This window comes from Amblyomma mixtum, chromosome 3, assembly GCF_055824585.1.
Source record: "Amblyomma mixtum isolate Tamu chromosome 3, ASM5582458v1, whole genome shotgun sequence".
Taxonomy (NCBI): Eukaryota; Metazoa; Arthropoda; class Arachnida; order Ixodida; family Ixodidae; genus Amblyomma; species Amblyomma mixtum.
The window spans coordinates 323607355-323627216 of record NC_143014.1 but is presented as its reverse complement, the minus strand read 5'-3'; the positions used below and the strand labels follow the sequence as shown (position 1 = coordinate 323627216).

General features: G+C 48.0%; 1 protein-coding gene across 1 annotated transcript; it reads left to right on the top strand.

The window, feature by feature from the left end:
* Positions 1–4741: 4741 nt before the first annotated feature.
* Positions 4742–17513, top strand: LOC149355783 (uncharacterized). Its single transcript, XM_089576188.1, has 8 exons — positions 4742–4756; positions 5597–5915; positions 7907–8032; positions 10140–10202; positions 10664–10789; positions 11602–11687; positions 15239–15461; positions 17389–17513. Exons 1-8 carry the CDS (start codon positions 4742–4744, stop codon positions 17511–17513), a joined length of 1083 nt encoding a protein of 360 aa, XP_089432314.1.
* Positions 17514–19862: the final 2349 nt, after the last annotated feature.

The following is a 19862-nucleotide window of genomic DNA, read 5'->3' as shown; positions in this document are numbered from 1 at the left end:
TCGAAATTAATCCGGATACTTCTATCACGGTGCTTTTTATATATGTGTGTGTAGCTTGGGCACCGTCGATTGGGTACCCCACAGCGCGCCTAGGTGTGTAATGCACCGGGAGAGCGTACGTGCCTATGGCGCACTAGATTATACAGGAAGGCAGGGTCGATATAGAGAATTAAACTTGCTTTCGTGGAGCATATATCAGCAATTTATGCGTAGTCAATTAAGGCGTGGACTGCATGCAAGAGCATCTGCACTGGACGTGTCTTCGTGTGATTCCATGGCCTCATTGTAAACTGTGACGCATTGCACGATCTCTGGAACACTAGATCGACAGAGCAGTTCGTCATGCATTTCAGACGTTTGTGCTTGATACGATCGAACAGCGTATGTAAGACATGTTAGTTCCTGCTCTGAAATAATTAGGGCCTCAACACTGCTATTACAACGTAGTACAATAAGTGTCCATGCAAAAAAAGGGGAAAGGACAAGATGGGCCTGTTTTTTTTCTTGTCTACTGGAACAAATTTTGTTACTAAGTGACCACCCTCCTTTCCTAGCAGTTTAAGCAAACGACCATGTGGCATTTTTTAGGCAGTTTTAGGACCGCCGTACGATAAACAAGGTAACTGCTACCTCCTATTCGTACAGGAAACGTGACAAGGCTCGCCTGTCAAACAGGCGTCAAAAAGCTGTAATGAGGAAAGGAGTTTGAATGTCCGCGCTACTCGAAGTTCGAGGATGCTGTCCGCATGTAATGATAAGTGAAATAAAACTCGCAAATAAATCAGTGACAAACGTTGATGGACACACCGTCGGGCCCTGCAACACTAATTCCTAACGAATGCAAAGACATACAGACCAACTAGTGTGTGATCATTCCCCTCCAGATGAAGCCACTGCTGCGTTTTAATTTTTGTATAAAAAACAAAAGGCATATTTCTGTCTGTTTAAATACGCTAGCGATGCTAATGAAATAGCGCTAGCGATGCTAGCGCCAATGAGATGTGCCGGCATGCGTGGTTCGCGCACAACAGCTCGCCATGCTCGCCCTATGCCTTCACTTGCTTTCCTTAGAGTGCGTTGGTGCGAGTAATCATAGTGCGAGTGTAGACGTGCATTATTTTCTTGAAAAGTGCGTGGGATTCAGCGTGAATTCAAAAATGTTCGCGCTTGTGGAATATGTCTGTGACCTTACAGTCGCGAACATTCAGCACGGCGACATCGAACATTTCGCGCCTAAGAATGTCGCGGATTTCGATCCTGGAAAGCTATACCAGGCCTACTGGCGCGGCGACGATGCCACCCAAGGTGGCTATTACGACGCAAAAATCCTTCATCTCACCGGTAAGTGGTTTGTGCTAGCGTTTTGCAATCCACTACCAGTTCTTTATGTGCGTAAACGTGTTACGGCAGGTGTGCAGTGCGGTTCGGAGTGCATTTCATAGCAGTTGCCACTGCGCATGTATACCTTTGTTTTTGCACAAGTGTGCAGTCCGCGGATAATGATGGGCTTGTGTTTCTCTTGACCTTGCCTCTACGATTTCGGGGTTTCGAGTCGGCCACACTTGGAGTTCAGGCTCGTGTGCAGAAGTGAGCTGCCTTGTTAGGCTGGAGCAGTGTACTTCGGTTGTCGTTTGGATGTCTCTTGCTGTGTTCAAGCTCTAGAACTGCCCCTGCAATGCAGCACCCGCGTTTTGAGGCCCTCTAGGCAGGCCTGCGCACGCCTGTGCTGCATAAACTTCGACTGCATTAGTCCTGTGTGATAGTGAAACGCTTCCTTCAGATTAATCTCGTAGCTGAAATGCAGACTCAAATTGTTAAATTGCAAAGAGTAGTCATGCATGAAGGGCGAAATAATCCCCCAATAAGCGTGAAATATATTGCAGCACGGTTCATGTCACTGTTACTGGCAGTGAAATTACTGAACTGCCCTTCTGAACTGCCGCTGCTCACCAGGCACCTGCGTATACCATTTATTAGGTCTTTCCAGCACGCGCATTAAACGATTGCATCTGTTAACTATGCTTCCCTGTAATTCAACAGGAAAATGGCGCAAAAGACGTGGACAAAAGAGACAAATACGACAGGACCAGCGCCAACTTACAACTGAATTTTATTTCGCACCAAACCCGCCTTTATGTAGGCCAACACGCCCTAACATCCGTGTAATCACGCACAGGCAGTAGAAAAGATAACTGTAAGATATCTAGCACATGAAGCGCAATAGCAACCACGTAACATACTATCATGGCTAAAAAAACCCAACAAAAAAAACCCAACAAAAGTATAGCAAACTATACTTTTGCTATACTTTTGTTGGTTTTTTTTTTGTTGGGTTTTTTAGCCATAATAGTATGTTACGTGGTAGCTATTGCGCTTCATGTGCTAGATATCTTACAGTTATCTTTTCTACTGCCTGTGCGTGATTACACGGATGTTAGGGCGTGTTGGCCTACATAAAGGCGGGCTTGGTGCGAAATAAAATTCAGTTGTAAGTTGGCGCTGGTCCTGTCGTATTTGTCTCCTTTGTCCACGTCTTTTGCGCAATTTTCCTGTTGAATCATGAACCAACTAGCCCAAACTAGAGTTCTTCTTTCCCTGTAATGTATTCCATTCTTAAGCTATTCATTTTCAAGCGTAACAAGGTGTAGAAAAATGTGAAGTGCAGAAAGGTCTTTTATGTATGTGCTTATGAACCACTAGCCGGCACAACCATCATGCTGCCTCATTTGAGTACAGCTGTGTGCAAGATACTAGGTTCCACCAAGCACAGTGATGGCTGGGAAAGGAAACTTAACCAACACAATGTTCTGTTGAAAGCGGAGGATCCCACAGCACCAGTTTGAGTGGGAGAATGTGCACATTAGAAGTGCCAACTGCGACCGCGGGAATCGTGAATTTCTAGTCAACTGTCAACAGTGTCATGATGGTGAAACAAGGGAACCTTTGCTGTATAGCACGATTGTGTGTGTTGGAGTGACGGCCACCCATTGAACTAACCGTAAGAGGCACCGTTGCTCGCCTCTACTTTGTAAGTACAGTGGCAAGCATAAAGGTTCTGCATGCCACTAGCGCACAGTGAATAACGAGTGAGTGAAAACCAGTGAATTAAGCTCCTGAAATAGCATGTCGAGGCTTGTGTGCCAAGGGTAGTGATCCTGCCATGCATCTGTCTTTCTGCCTGAATGATGATTACTGAAGATATCAGTATTTGTGTGGACTGCATTTTAGCATCTAGAAAGCTAGAAAGGGATGAGCACTAACAGCAATGCTACATTAACAGCTCGAGATAAGTTAGCTGGCTGAGAGCATAAAAAAAAACATTGCGCAAGTGAGAGCCCTTCGAACATCCTCTATGAGCTGGGTTACTGACAAGTTCACCATAGTAACAGCGAAGTTAACATGCAGTTATAGCGATTTGTACACTTTCATTCATGGGGAACAATAAGGTACTTCACAATGCTACCATGTCACATTGAGGAACAGCCTAAGGCCAAGATATTTTCTGTTTCTGATGCGTCATGGGTGGTCAGCCTCTCATACGGACAAACATTTTTCTTGCACCAAGCAGTCACTGATATGAATAGCTGCGATATGTAACCCTCGTGAAAGGTTTGCACAGTCAAAATTGGAGGTATTTCTACGCAAAAAGCAGAAAGGAGGTCATGTCAGGACGGAATGCGGCCTTTTGTCTGCATCTATGCATGCGCGGCAGCCCAGTGGTTCATAAGCATGGTTGGCGCAGCAGTGAGTGCGCTGATATGACGTCACATGCAAGCTATGTATATCGGTGCTGCTAAAGTAATCTTCAGAGTGATTTTGTGGGATATACATTACTGTAGTATCGAAAGCATGGCATGTGATGTTTTCAGTTGCCTTTGTAAGGATGATAAATCACGGTCTAAATGAGTGTAGTAGCATTCTTGATCATCCACAGGGGTGTGCCTTGGTGTGCACTTTCATCCTTTATCAGCAACACTAGTTTGCACTGGCCACTTTTGATCGGAAGTGCACCCTGCTGGGGCAGTTTTTAGGTGCCCCGCTGCACACCAAGAAACCGGAGAGCAATCCCAGCAAGCATACTGAACAAGCCAACCGAGACCTACATTGGCCTGCTGAGGTCCCAGAGGCATGTGGCTCTCGGTCACCGCTCGTCAAGTGCATATGGATGAGGTTGAAAAGTTATGCAATGCTTAGGGAAAACTGTTCAGGACAGCGTCTAAGTTGAAAAACGTTACAGAGATGTCTATTTTGTCTCTCACAGCACGATGGGATGAAAGGGTCTTGGAGCACATTTAAAGCTACCAGTCATAGGTACAGCTCCGTACTTGCTGCCACCATGTGTGCACGCTCACACACTTTCTCGACAGGTGTATTTTTGTATTCCATGGGTACACAAGGTGCACTGGGTACATATGTTTCTGTTTCCTCTAGGTTTTCAGAAATTTTAAGTTTGAACAGTGGGAGTTAGGCAGTAGCTTCTATGGCATGTTACTGTGTCTCTTCACTTCCTGGAAATTGGTGAGTGTCAGCATGCGCACAAGTATTCTGAAAGCTGTTCCAGGTTTGGAACACCCGGTAATTGGCTGGCATGCCTCAGTGGTTACATACTTGCCTGGCCTGAACGATGCCATGCTAGCCATGAGTCTCTACACTAGGTGACAGTAGGTCTAATCTCTGGTGGGCGCCCTTTGCCGTTGTTCTTGACGCCACTCTCAGCCACCACCGCAGAGCACTGCACACCATGCTGGCTCACCCGGTGAGACTTGATGAAGAATGCTGCAAAATATACCTCTCGCCATAACTGTAAAAAAAAAGCACTGTAGAAGCACTGCTTTGTTTGGTCATCTTGTCCTGTTCTCTGCAATTGAAGAAACAGAAGAGGAGATGAGAAGTTATTCCGAGAAGCGGCGCAGGAGGCCACTAGTGCCTGCTAGCGTGAAACGCAGCAGCGCAAAGGACAAAGAAAAGGTATTGTGACTGCGGCTTGTTCATTACGAATTATTTGTTTTAAATCTTAAGGCAAAACCACTAAGCGGCAACACTTGTCTTGCGTTGCACCAGTGTCTCGTCTATCCATTTTGCTGGAGCTGAAATGGTGGCATTAGGAGGCTACGCATGGAGACACAGGGGTCTGTCAATGCCAGACCTCGGCGCCAACGTCTCAGCACAGTGTGCTGTCTGGCAACCATCCCTTGGAAAATAATGCAGACTTCTTTTATTGTTCGTGACTACTTGAAAGAAGTAGTATGCTGTGTCACACATGATAGGCTATGTGATAAGAGGTTAAGAGCATAATGGCTAGCTCTACTTATAGCTTTGTAGAGACATAAGGAAAGGAAGTGGCATGCACCTGCTGCTATTGGTAGGTGTAGCGTCATGCTTGGTGTTTTAGATTTTTTGGGGCTAGTAAGCTCTATTTCAGCTTCACTGTATGGGAGCACGAAGGATGAGATGGGATTGCAGCTTGTTCATAAGTGGTGCTGGGGGTATATAGTCATTTTCATTTTGCTTTCAAGAAGCCAACCGTAGAAAACTGTGAATACGTTGCTGTGGCATTTTTAAGTTTTGGTTGGCCTTGCTAAACTTTGAATTGCAGGTAACGCCACCAGCTAAAAAGCTGCGCAAGGAGGTGCAGCGGAAACATGAGCTGGACCTCCTGCAGGAAATGCAGGACCAGGCAGGAGAGGTGGAAGCCGCTTGCCAATGTCCTGCACTTCAGCAACTCCAGGCGTTGAGGCAGGAGATTGAGGACCTGAGAGGAAAGCTGGCAGAAAAAGATTCTGCCCATGCTGTCCCACACTGCACCTGCACATGCAGGGAAGGGGGCTGCGAGCCACTTGAAGCGGAAGTTAAAGAACTTCGCGCACTAAACGCGGACCTGCAGAAAAGCCTGCTACTCAAAATATTTTCATCTGGTGAGTGCATAATCTGGTCACATGCAGATGGGGGCAAGAAGAGAGCAGGCAAGCAGATAATGGCAGGCTTTAAAGGGACACTGAGGAGAAATTGAAGTTGGCTTGTATCGATTGAATACCAGCCCCTAATCACAAAAACACCAGTCTTACCGAAAACAGAGCTGTTGTAAGGTAGAAATGAGCAAGCGCTAAAATACAGGTGTCGCCGCCACAGCCTAATCTCGCAAGTACAAGGCGGATGATGAAATAGAGAAACACCACGCGTCTCTGAGGCTGACAAATGGGCGTGAAGGTTACACGTGTGAAAATTGAATTAAGTTTTGCTTCATAGCCGCTAGTGAACTTTTATCATGGAAGGAAGACTGAGAAAATACAACCGGTGTGTTGGAAGTAAAAAAAAAAACTACTTGGCGGCGCGACAGGCGGCCAGTTCAGTTTCGGTATGCTTCAGCTCTTCGCGGAAAGCAGCCGCCTCTGCCCCCCAAAGCATCGCACGCTCTTTGGGGCTGAGGCCGCTGAAGTGCAGGCCGGAATTCTTTGGCAGGGTTGCGTTATCAGGATCGGTAACGAACATCGTCGCAACGTCCGATCACAGCTCGCCGCCTGCGTCCAACAGGCTAGATGTCAACGACCCGCCGCAGCCCTTCGTCGCAACAAGTGGCTGCAGCCAATGCGAGCGCTGAGAGCTGTAACTTCACGATGACGTATAGGTGCGCTGCTGGGGCCGGCGTGTTGGCCATCTTGGAAGGCTGGATGCCGCACGCCGGTGTCAGAAAAAGGGGCTGGGCTAAAATTGTTTATTCGCGGGCATAACAAAGCCTGATGCAGAGGACCGGCAAAAATAGAGCATTTTTGAGGATCGTTGACCAATACTTGGTTGCCGATAGCAGTGGTAGCGGCTATACATGCATATTTCTTCCCACAAACGCTTTGCTGCTGCTGCTCGGGGCGCCTCGCCTGGTGTCTGCTGCTTCCTGCGCTGGTGTCGTGGGAATTGTACATATCATTGTTATTGTGAGAGGTCGATCATATCAAAGCAATGACGAGACTAGTATACTTTTATTACAGCGCTGTCCGCTGTGTCTTCGATGCAAAACACGGTATAGGCAGCGACGACTACGGCAGCCAGGAAACAGCTCAGTTCGTCGCCCGGCGCGCCCGCGATCGACGCCGTTGCTGAAAGCTCGGTACTTGTGCAGACGTGCTTTGCCGCTGCTCGAATATAGCAAGCAGTCTTTCTGATAACAAGGCTGTTTTGTGTTTACTAATGCGAATTAGGGGTACACCTCGGCAGTTGTCGGACACTCCTTCGGGGTGGCAGTGCGATACCGGCTGTGGGCTTATTCGTCGCTGCCGCTCCATGTGTCCCTGCTTGCTGTGTGATGGTGAACCGCTTGCAACAGTTCGCGCGCAGCGCTGCAGCAGACTTCGTACATGTGTCTCCTGCTTTAAGCGCCCAGCCGGCGGTAGCTTTTATTTCGGCTGCTAGACCGCACCACACTGCGCCAGCAATCACGGAGTCGGCGTTTACGTCACTGTTTCTCTGTTTCGTCGCAAGAGAGCCGCCTGTTTGAATTGGAGCGGCGGGAAAAAGTATTTCAACTTCGGATCCAAATCTCTCAGCAATAAATACATCTTTCGCACAAGCGACAACTAAGCCACGAAGTGCCCAACTATCGAGTTTTGCTAAGAAAAAAAAAATTGCTAGAGTTGTCCTCAGTGTCCCTTTAAGAGCACCTGGAATCAGAATCTTAAAAATAATTGTGGTCACAACAGTGGGAAGGTCTAGGGTTTGCCCGCACTTGAAAACAGGTTGTGAAAAAGATATGGCAGCAGTGGCATGTATTTACTTTGGGGTGAGAGAAGAGCGATACTTGGGCAGAGCTTTAACTATTGGTAAAGTAATCTTCTCTGAGGATGATAATGTGGTGTGAAGTTTTAGTTTTTTGTTTTGTTCCATCTAACGCTACCTGTTATGTCGAACATTTCAGAAAGCAGACTTATCTGCGCGTCGAGTATGGACGTTCAGGTAAACGCAGTGCCACAACTGCGCAGCAGCACAGTGCCACAACTGCGCAACAGCACAGTGCCACAACTGCGCATGCAGGAAAACAGAGGCAAGTGAGCTCTTTTAAAGTGCATCTGTTACTTTGGTTACTTCATTCAGCTAATGGGGTGGCACAGTGGTGGGCATGCTTTGCAGCTGAGCACAAAGTGGAGGACAAGTCCCAGCCAAACACTCAGCCAAATGCAAAAAACAGTCGTGTTGTGCGCCCTCAGTGCATGTGAAGGCACCCCAGGCGGTAGAAATCAGTCACGAGTACCTGTTCTCTCACGAAGGCAGGACCCCCCTTGTTTTCCCGCGTGGGGACCAATTCTGTAAAAAGGAGGCTTTACGTCTTCTTTTAAAGGACTTACTGGGCATAAACCTAGTCTCCACATGGTGACTGCAGGAGTGACAATTATTTGTTTGTGAGTTCAGTGCCGGATTGTAGGTGTCGCTACTGTGGAGCAATTGCTGGCACAAACAGCAAGGCTAAGCCCACCTGTAGCTAACAGCATCTCAATTCAACTGCCTTTACAATGGCGAAACTCATAAACTTGCTACTATATGCAACTACTTGTACTATATGCACGACTTAGCGCAAAATGTGGTTTGGTGTATGGGGTTTAATGTCCCAATGCAACATGGGCTATGGAGGGACGCTGTAGTGGAAGGGCTCTGGATTAATTCAGATCTCTGGGGTTCTTTATTGTGCATTGAGACCACACAGTACATGGGTGCCTTGTGTTTCGCCTCCATCAAAACGTGGCCGGTGCGGCTAGAGCTGAACCTGTGTCCCTCAGCTGAGCAGCCGAGTGCCTTAACCACTGAGCCACTGTTGCGAGGCCGCAAAATATGAAAGCACTAACGCAAGAGAGGAGAGGCTACTGGCTTGTTTTTGTGTTGTCTTCACTTTGTTTGCTAGAGCCTGCAACCATTACCAGCTCACCCAACACATTGTTCATGTGTTAAAACCCATATACATTGCTTTGCTTTAATTCAATCCTCTGAATTTTCTGGACTGCCTCCTTTCTTTATTATTTCTTTCTAAGAGACTTGAGATTCTTAGGGGTTTTAGTTTGCTCTGCATTTGCATCTAAGCCGAGCGTAAGCTGTTCACGATTAATTCATTTGCAATGGTGAGACTAATAAAATTTCAAGTGTGCCAGTCCTCGCCCCGTGTGCATCACATGCAAACTCCAATAGGATATGCGGCAGCAGCCTTACACACACCTGTACAATCATTAGTGTCACACTCATTAGTAACGGCAGACCACATTACACCATTGCGCCACTCACACATCACAACCCACATCGGCAGCTTTGGGGAGCAAGTCATCTGTCTCTTCCGAGACAGTGCAGCTATGGAGCACAAAGCCTGCTTTTCTTGAACAGTTGTTTATTGTGGCCTGCCTCACCTCGTATCACACACTGTACACAAACTGCACCGCTTCTAACAAGGTCACCTTCATGTCAGGAGGTCCGGAAGCGTGCTCTGACATCCCCTGGTGGTCTATTTTCCCATCAGCTATTCCGGCATGTAAGGCCTCCCTCAGCGGTTATGGCGCTCTGCTGCTGACCCGAAAGACACAGGATTGATCCTGGTCGTGGTGGCTGCATTTCGATGGAGGCAAAATGCTGGGGCCCATGTGCTGTGCGATGTCAGTGCACGTTAAAAAATCTCAGGTGGTCGAAATTCCGGAGCCCTCCACTACGGCGTCTCTCATAGCCTGAGTCATTTTGGGATGTTAAACCTCTTAAAATAAACAAGCAATTCAAGGAAAGCAAACTTCTTCACTTTTGCGGCAAGAATTGGCCCAGTGATGGAAACATTCTAGTTGCAAGCGTTCAAAAACGACTGGTAAAGGGACTGTTCGACGTCGCCATGCAAATCCTCTGCCACCAGTAAGCCCTTTCACAAGGGCTGTAATGAGTTGCAGTGGCTCGAGCCATTTATATGAACACAGATGCTTGCAATATGTGCTGTGTTACACTTGCAGAGTAGCTCAGCTCCATAAGTTCTTACCTTTAGGCTCGGCTAATAGCCTTTGTAAGTTTCATTTTGCAGATGTGAAAGATGTAGAGGTGTAGCACAGAACACGTACTTCCTCTTTTAAGGACCTTAGTTAAATTTGCTCTCTGGTGTATGAATGTGCATTCAATGTGTATCAATTTCACAGCGCTGCCTCGTTCAACACCGTCGACCGCCGCAGTGGCTGGCAATAGTGGCCCTGACGAGCCCGGTGAGCAAACCCTTTTGTGAGGCATGCTGTGTTACTGTTATCGTCAGCCTAATTTTGCCTTATTGCTACCTGGCTTGAATGCGGCGCTGTGCCAAACAGACATTGCAGGCAGGCAGGCACCGTTGCCTTCAAATGAGCTGAATTGAAATGTGTGGCCTTCATATTAGAATAAAGGTTATTTGCACGCTGATTGTCTTGTTCAGGTGAAATAGTTTGTGTTAGAGTTGCAAATCTGTACATTGTAGGGCCACCAAGAAACCCTTTCATAGGGCCTGTGATGTGTTGCAGTAGCTAAGGCCATTTTGTGAACGCAGATGCTTGTAATGTGTGCTGTGTTACACTTGCAGAGTAGCTCAGGTTCATAAATTTATGCCTTTCAGCCCAACCAGGTAGATTAACGTGATTTGCAGGTGTCAAAGCTGAATAGCTGTTCTAGCACAGAAAGGCTTTTCCTGTTTTAGGAGCCCTGCCTAAGTGGGCTCTGTGGTGTGTGGATTTGCATTCAAAGTACATCATTTTCACAGCACTGCCTCACTCGACACCGTCCACCGCCGCAGGGGCTGGCAATAGTGACCCTTACGAGTTTGGTGAGCAAACCCTTTTGTGAGGCATGCTGTGTTACTGTTATCGTCAGCCTAATTTTGCCTTATTGCTACCTGGCTTGAATGCGGCGCTGTGCCAAACAGACATTGCAGGCAGGCAGGCTCCCTTGCCTTCAAATGAGCTGAATTGAAATATGTGGGCTTCATATTAGAATAAAGGTTATTTGCACGCTGATTGCCTTGTTCAGGTGAAATAGTTTGTGTTAGAGTTGCAAATCTGTACATTGTAAGGCCACCAGTAAACACTTCTGCAAGGGTGGTGATAAGTTGCGGTGGCTTAAGCCATTTGGCTTAGTAGATCGAGTAAGCTGGCTATTTAGGTGTAAAAGATATATAGATGCTGTAGCACAGAACCGGTACTTCCTCTTTTAGGGGCCTTGCTTAAATGAGCTTTGTGGTGTGTGGATGTCACTCAAAGTGTATCATTTTTACAGCACTGCCGTCTACCAGTGGAGCGGCTATGAGTCAGGACGAGTACGGTGAGCGAATCATCTTGTGATACATGCTGTTCAACTATTGTTATCAGCAACCTAATTATGTCATTACTCACCACTTCGCTTGAATGTGTTGCAGTGCCAAGCAGACATGGTAGGCAGGGAACTCTGGCCTGTGTAGCGTACTTTGTCGTTACTGCTCCATGAATTTACTGCATGTGAGCCGTACCCTCTTTCAGTGCTTTCTGCATCACAGCCAATGTGGCCAGCAGGCTCAGTCTAAGGGAGCTGAATCAATGGAGCTCTGTGTTGGGGTTTATAGAAAGTGTTAACTGTTTTCATGCCTCCCAAAAATCTCCTCAGATGCGGATATTGACGCTCAATGTGGCAGCTGCGATTTACAGCTGCCTGGAGCCGATATCATAGGTGCCACCCGGGACGATGGGAAGGTAATTGTATGAAATATTTTGGGCATATGGGTTGAATTACCGTATTTACTCAAATCTAGGCAGACCACGATTCTAAGCTAAGACCCGAAAGTTGAAGGCCACAGAAAAAAAAAACTTGCTGCGATTGTAGGCAGGCTGCAGCGGTCCAGCTGGCCGCAACTCCTAGCGATGCGTGCCTTATGCGACCTGTTGGTGTAAGCTCGCGGTCTTCACTAAGCCATTCCATGTAGTATTTGTGCAGCCGATCCTTAAAAGGCTTGTTGAGGCATACACCAAGAGGCTGCAGCTGGCCTGTCATGCTGCTGGGTATGATGGTGATTTCAGTACTGGCCTTGGCAAGCGCACCTTTTACGCCATCGGTCAGGTGCCGACGGTAGGAGTCTAGGACGAGGAGGGAATGTTTGGCCAAGAGGGCCCCTGGACGCCGTTGCCGAATGATTCTTATCTACTCCTCAACCATTTCGCTCGCCATCCATCCATTTTCATTGGCACGGACGATCACGTTTGTTGTGAACACTTCCGTGCTGGAAGAGTCTTGCGTTCGAAAATTATGTACACCGGCAGCTTGTGGCCATCCTCCGTGCAGCCCAACATTACTGTCATGCGCTGCATCTTGTATCCGGCTGAGCACACTTTGACCTCCTTTGCACCTTTTTCATTCACTGTGCACGCCACTGGCATGTCAAACCATACACCCGTCTGGTTGGTGTTTCCCGTTTGCCCTACTACGTAGCTTTGCTCCACCCTCTTTATAACAAACTGCTGAAATGCGATCAGGTTCTCTTCATAGTCGCCCGGCAGCTTTTGACAGATGGACATGCGACGTCGGAGGCTGAAGCCAAAGCGCTTCATGAATTTCTGCAACCAACCCCAGCCACCTTTGAACTGTTCCCGGGGAATGCCTCGCTCTCTAGCCAGCTCTCTTGCTTTGGCCTGTAGCACTTCCGTTGTCACTGGAAGTGCTGCTGACCTCTGCGACTTCATGAACTCGGCCAGTGCTAACTCCACTTTGGGATGGCGGCCTTTCTTTGGGCCTGTGAAAGTAGTTCTCGTTGCGGCGCAAGCAAAAATTTCATTACATTGCCTCCTCCAAATGCAAACATTCTTTTCATCCACGCTGAAGTCCCGCCCGGCTTGCACAACTGAAGATTGCTCTGCAGCGAGTATAACTTCGTGCTTGAAGGCAACACTACAGATAACGAAAGCCCTCAACAACGAAATTTTCGCAACAACAAAATATTTCGGAGTCCCCGGCAGAGGTACGTAGGGCTACACGTATTTCATATCCCTCAACAACGACACATCTTCAACCGGCAGCCCTGCGACAACGAAAATTTCTGCCGTAGCGGGTCGCGAGTTTTCTTTGCACGATCTCAAAATAACATAGAAACAGTGTAATCCAGGTGAAATCCTAATCAAAAATGTGTTAAAACGTTTTCTAGGTATTTTAGAAACCAACCGTATATACTTGCATAATGAACCAACTTTTTTTCCAGAAAAGTTGACCCCAATTTGGGGGACGGTTCATTACGCGCAGGAAAAAGTTTTAAGATTTTTTTGCAACAGTGAAAATTTAATATCCGCCCGCTGGCTCGGCCAGCCGTCGGTCAGTTGGTGCGTTACTTCATTCGTCAATAAAAGCGTGCGGTCACCGGCGCTCCTGTCACGGCGCACGAAATCTTGGCACGCAACTTGGCAACTTTGCCGAGCTAGCGTACCACCCCTCCACCATCGAACTATAAACGCGCTGTAACGCTATCAGTGCGCGGCATCTTGGCGCTCTGCCAACTTCAATGCCCCCTCCCTTCCTTTCCACAGAAGCAACACGCCGTGCTAGCCATGCGCAGCATATCTTGGTGCGCAGGCAGGTCCACAGACGGCGGAAACAGCTTGACAAAGAAAAGAGCTAAGTTAGCGCTTTAAAAAGAATGTAAGCTCTCAACGACTGAAGTGGTGGGTGGGTTTATTATGCAAGTGGGTCCGTTACGCGCTGCATACAAACGTGTCTATGGCCACAGCCATCTGGCTTTAATAACCAGCAGGTGCCAGCTGCACCTCCAGAGTCTGAGTGACCAGCAGAAGGTGCAAGTGCGTCTGGTGACGCGAGCGAACTTTCCACACTGAGCAAGGCATGGGATGCTCTTCTGAGTGTGGACAAAACTGCGCCGCACGGCTTGGGTCTGCACGACTTCCTGTCCGTTGACGACGGTTTGTTCGTCCACGAGGAACTAACAGACGATGCCATAGTCAGAAGCGTACGCGGCGCTAACGAGAGCGATGACGGCGACGAAACCGCAACCAAGCAAGCGAGTCCTCGAGATGTGCTTGATGCACTCACCGTGCGGTCATTCCTCGCGACGCATGATGACGACGTGGCCACATAAGATATTTTGAGTTGTGAGGATCGAGTGTTAAAACTCCTCCGAGGCCGTGGACGGCAGGTCAAAATTACGCAATTTTTTCAGTAAAACGTGGTTCCTGTGGTATTTCTTTTTTTTGTCTGCTTTCTCTCATTTTCGCAATAATGAAATTCTCACGAGAACGAAAAAAATTGCTTTCCCCGGCGATTTCGTTATTGCGGGGTTCAACTGTATAACGAAACCGCCTGGTTGGTGCCATGGTGTCCGTGAGAAAAACCACGTATGAAAACTTCCACTGTCACTGAATGTGCTCATGCCACCACACGAGGAGAGAACAAGGCCAAAATGGCAGCGAATGCTCGTTTGAGGTCTGATCGGCATCGGCTACGGATAGTAACGGCTACAGTGCTCTTTTTTGCGGACATTTTGTAGGGGCGCCACTGAAGTGCAACTTTTTTGTATTTTATGAATATGAAACCTTGAAATAAAATCCTTGAATCTAAGCCCGCCTAAGAGTTCAATACCTTTTTTTTAAGTATCAGCCTAGGTTCGAATAAAAAACGGTATCTGTGAACGTCGTGGATGGACCCTGATGCCACCCCAATTCTGTTGACTAGGACGCAGCTGCTTCCACATATCTTTCAGTGTTTGGGCCGCCGCGGTGGCTCAGTGGCTATGGTGCTCGGCTGGTGACCCAAAAGACGCGGGTTCGATCCCGGCCGCGGCGGCTAGAATTTCTTTGGAGGAGAAATTCTAGAGACCCGTGTACTGTGCGATGTCAGTGCACGTTAAAGAACCCCAGGTGGTCGAAATTTCCGGAGCCCTTCACTACGGCGTCTCTCATAGCCTTAGTCGCTTTGGGACGTTAAACCCCACAGAACCAAAAACAAAACCAAACTTTCAGTGTTTGGCCTTTTGAATATATTTTGTGCTGATGAACCTACTTTCACTTTGAGAAGTCGAGTGTAGCTTGATTTTAATGTTCTGCACAGATGCTTAGTTCTTTTTCTGTAATGGGCGTGGTGTATCAGGTAGAGGGTTTTTATCATGATTTGACACACTGCTGCTGTAAAAAAAAAATCTTTGTCCATATTGTTGTTTTCTATCCAGTTTTCAAGTGATATTTAATTTAGGTCCTCTTTGATGACTGCTCTCAGTGTACACACATAAAATTCTGGGAATTTGCTGCAGGTATATGCAGGCTCCGGCGTGTGGCTGGACCGCAGTGCCTGGGAAATTTTGCTGCGGTCCCCGACAGACTCCATGTTCTGTCGTGCTGCGTCGCTCATTTACTGGACGCCAGACCAATTAAGAAGCCGCAGCGTGACAGGAGTCATATCGAATAAATCGAAGTCACTGGGGATGACAGAAGCCAAACCGGCACTTTCTCCAGAGAAAGTCTCCTCACTGAAAGGTGAGAGGGCTTTTTCAGTTGCTTTGAGTGTAATGTCGAGACAGTAAAAAAAATGTTGATTGAAGCAAAGCTTGCATTCAGGAATGTCTCATGTAGCACGTAACGGCAGCAGCAGCGGCCGCCGCAAGTGGATGTCGTGTATCACGACTGCCTTGCTAATCTGGAGACTGTGGGAAGTAGTGCAGTTTCACAGCAGCAGACGACAGCATGCACAGCATGCACCGCTTGGACGCCATATCTGAGTGAGCGGCGGTACTCTAGCGCCTGCACACGTGGGCACACAAACCGCGGTGATGCCGTCGTTGGCGACCGGCCCATTTCACGCTGCCACTGTACCATCGTCTGTTTTACTTCACGCGTTCTTGTTTTTGCTATCTTCCCCTGCTTTCCTCCATACGATGTCTTCGCTTTGGTTGCCTTTAATCCGTTGGTTCGCTTGGTTACGGTGCCGCGGCTCAGTCCATGAATGGGCGTTAAGAGCTGCGCTCTTAAAGGGCCACTGACACCCCCGGCCTAAATCCGGTGGTTGTGAGGCATCGTCACCCCGAACTCATGGCCGCAAACACTTTTTGAATAGACGCATTAATACTGGAGTTATGCGGAGTTAAAGCCGGGGAAATCAAAGTGCCAATGCGTCTTCCTTTCCTTCGTCTTTTGCTCCGAGGTCCTTCTCTCTCGCAAGCCTTCCTTCCGATGTTAGCGACAGGGGTGGAGTTTCGTGTCGTCCCTTCGTACTTTTCATGCATGTATGTTTGTTTCTGGAAGACCCACCTCCGTTTTATGACCAGAGGGGCGCGCGAACGAAGCGCGGGCCCGCGGACACCGCCGGCTTTTCTAAGAAAACGAGCCTCCAGATGTGTCTTTGTGCGTATTTCTCCTGTGAGTTTGTGTATTTTCTGTTTTTCTATGGCGCTTTGGAATACCACGACAGCGGCAATGTATGCGAGTGGAAAAAGAAAACGAAATGCGGGATGGAGAACCGCAAACGAGGAGAGGACGCGGGGCGTTGGGTTACACCCACCCTTCGCCGCCAAACCGATGGAACGCCTACGGGCATGACGTCACACTCAGGGGTTCAAACGCAAGGAGGTCGCTTTCAAGAAGAGAAGAGCGAAAGAGCTTTGCGTTGAATTTTTTACTCTTTTCTGGGGCGCGTGCCTCTCTACTGTTTTGGAGGGACTATCTTCCATGCCTGATCTAACCACTGGGCTTATTTTCTAAAAACATCCAAACCCTGGTCAGTGGCCCTTTAAAAAATCATACTTGAGACGATTTTTATAGGAATATCAAAGAACACCAGTGCCAATTTTGTTAACATTTATGCATCTATACTTCATCTCAAGCTTTTTGCAGCACTGCGAAGAGTATCGCTCTCTTGTTCAATTGGCCAGTGCAAGCAACAAATAGTCCCTCGAATACTTGAGCAGTGTTGTGAAAACTTTCCAAACATTTATTGCAGTAATTGGAAAGTCAGGTTTGGTTAATGTTTTGAAAGTATAAGGAAACGTTTCAGTCGCGGGTTAAATTAGCAGAAAAAATCTGCACGAACACAGCACTGCGGAGGCCTGCCTCGAAGTATTGTCACCATTATTAAAAATGGAGTCGGCCGAGTCTCCTGCGCTCTTTCCTCCCTAGGGAGGGAGCCACCAGTTGCTGCAAGAAGGGTGCAGAGTACGTTTTGCAGAGCATGCCGTTCAAATTGGCTTAGGTAACTGCAGCCTTCACAGTGCTGCAAACAACTTGTGAGATGAAGTATAATGCTGGAAATGTGGCTTCTAGTTCCAGCTTTTCTGTTTCAGTTTCACATTGATAGGGCAAATTAATTAAATGTTGCCATATTTTACTTGCTCCACAATTTTGCTTTTGTCACATATCCAGCTATATATAAAGCTGTGTTCTAATGCATCATATATTTGATTCTGTGCAGCTCTGTTCCATGTGTACATGGGCGACGTGCCAGCCGATCTGCAGCAGAAGCGGCTGAAGGCCGTCCGGAAACACCTGTCCCAAAAGCTGGGAGACATGCACAGGAAAGGACCGTGCCACGATTGAGTTTTTTTTCTTCATTATTTTCATTACAGTTGAACCTAGATATAACAAAATTGAAGATTCCCAAAAAATCTTCGTTATAGGGAGGTTTTATTATACGCAGTTTCCGCGAGAAAGTTCAAAAGATAAATACAGAAACGAAACTAAGGTAATTCAAGGCCAGTGAACTCGCCCAGAATGCATTTATTGCTGGTTGGTTGGTTTATTGGGGTTTAACGTCCCAAAGCGACTAAGGCTACGAGAGACGCCGTAGTGGAGGGTTCCGGAAATTTCGACCACCTGGGGTTCTTTAACGTGCACTGACATCGCACAGTACACGGGGCTCTAGAATTTCGCCTCCATCGAAATTCGACCGCCGCGGCCGGGATCGAACCCGCGTTTTTCGGGACAGCAGCCGAGCACCATAGCCACTGAGCCACCGCGGCGGCTCTGAAAAGAAACGAGTGATCTTGCTGTGCTATTTGTTGACGAGGGTCGGCACCACTGATCGTTCATAGGACATCAAGACACTTAAAGCTGTACCGCCATCGTCCAGCGAGCCCACAGCGCGTCGCAAAATGTCGATGGCATCCAACACTTCATTTGTAGAAGGCATATCACATGCTGACCCGACCTCTGGAGATCCATCATCATCGCCAGTCTGACATCGGACACTTTCAACCAGCGCCTCATCCGACATCTCTTCAGTAGTCACGGCACAGTCGTCCGCATACAAAAAGTCACAGAGCTGCACGTTGTCAGGGGCTGCTCTACTCACGCGCAGTAAGCCCCAAGCTTCGGCGTGATCGGGTGGCCCGGAAAGCTCCACTCCTAAGGGCTCCTCTTCGTCAGTTTGCGCAGCCTGAACTTCTTTCGTTATGCGGGCATTTCTGAAACAGTTGGCGGTAATGGCCGCACTTGTTTCTCGCCACGATGCTTCAAGCATCTCAACTGCTTGAAAAATGTCCACTTTCATTTCCCGCTGAAGACGAATGTCCAGAAGCAGCTTTTGGATCAGTCTACGCCGGTAGCTGCACTTCACGCTGTTGATAATCCCTTTGTCGAGGGGCTGAATTAGGGAAGTGCAGTTCACGGGCAAATACTGCAGTTCAATATTTGAAAGGTCGAGGCCTTCAACATGATGGTACGCAGCACAGTTATCTAAGAATAAGCAAATTCTGCGGCCTTGCTTCTTGATATCTGCATCGAACGCCTTCAACCAGTCACCAAATATGGCCCGCGTCATCCACGCTTTCGTATTAGCCATGTATTTCACGGCATCCGGTGTGTTCCTTTGAAGCACTGGGGCGGGCACTCTTACCGATAACCAGTGGGACGCGCTTGTGAGACCCGTCTGAAAACAGTTATACGAAGTTTACTCTGCTTGCCTCCGTGGCAGACGTTGCCTTTCAGGCAAAGGGTGCGGTTCGGGAGCAATTGATAAAAAAGGGCCGTCTCGTCACAGTTGTAGACTTCGGACGCATCGTAGCGCTCTAAAATTGCTGGCAGTTTCTCTTCTACCCAAGAATTTGCAGCATCGCTGTCCGCAGAAGAGGACTCACGGCTTATAATCTTTCCAGCGATGCCATACCTGTTCTTGAAGCCATCCATTGCTGTCTTTTAAGTCATCAAATCCCAAGATACAGGCATAATCCCGTGCCTTTTGCTGCAAGGGAGTGCCGCTGATCGGAAGATTTCTAGCCCTCATGTCCATGAACCACGTGAACACCGCTTTGTTTACGTCGGCGTACGTTGATGGCTTTAGCTTCTTCTTTTTGCCACTAGCACCGGACTCCACTGCACTGCGAATCGCATCTTTCGCGTTGAGAATTGTAGAGAGAGAGCTGGCTGGGATTTGAAACCTGGCAGCAACATCCTTTTTTTTCTCACCTGCAGCAATGGCGTCCAGAATAGCAATTTTGTCCTCAAGAGACAATATTTTCCGTTTTTTCGTGGACGTATTCATTCTCGATGTGTCAAAGCACCAACGCGACCCGGCGCGCACAAACACGGTAACCCGGCGCGCACACACACGAAGTCGAGATCGAACAGCACACGCCGGCACGGCGAACGGAACAAAGGCTCGAAAAGCTGTAACTGAAAACAGTTCAAGAAACGCGTGTCGTGCCACCTAGTGTCATGCATACGAAGTGAAGTGACTTCTCGAGCAGCCAAAGCGTGGCGCTGCCGGAACGAAAGCAAGCGATGCCTGTGCATAATCATCACCACCGAGCGGGAGAGTGGTGATGCTCGCTCGCCGCCGCTGCGAATGTTTTTTATGCATTCATCATTCTCGGCCATTAAGTAACGAAGAAATTTGGCACAATTTAGCTCTGTGTTCTTAAAATATGGGGAAAAAAGGCAAGGCGGTCG

Excerpts from the sequence above, each read along its gene's own strand:
- LOC149355783 (XM_089576188.1), top strand. Across the intron at positions 8,033-10,139 it reads GCGCATGCAGGAAAACAGAG|CGCTGCCTCGTTCAACACCG; the intron begins GCAAGTGAGCTC and ends TCAATTTCACAG. Across the intron at positions 11,688-15,238 it reads CCACCCGGGACGATGGGAAG|GTATATGCAGGCTCCGGCGT; the intron begins GTAATTGTATGA and ends AATTTGCTGCAG.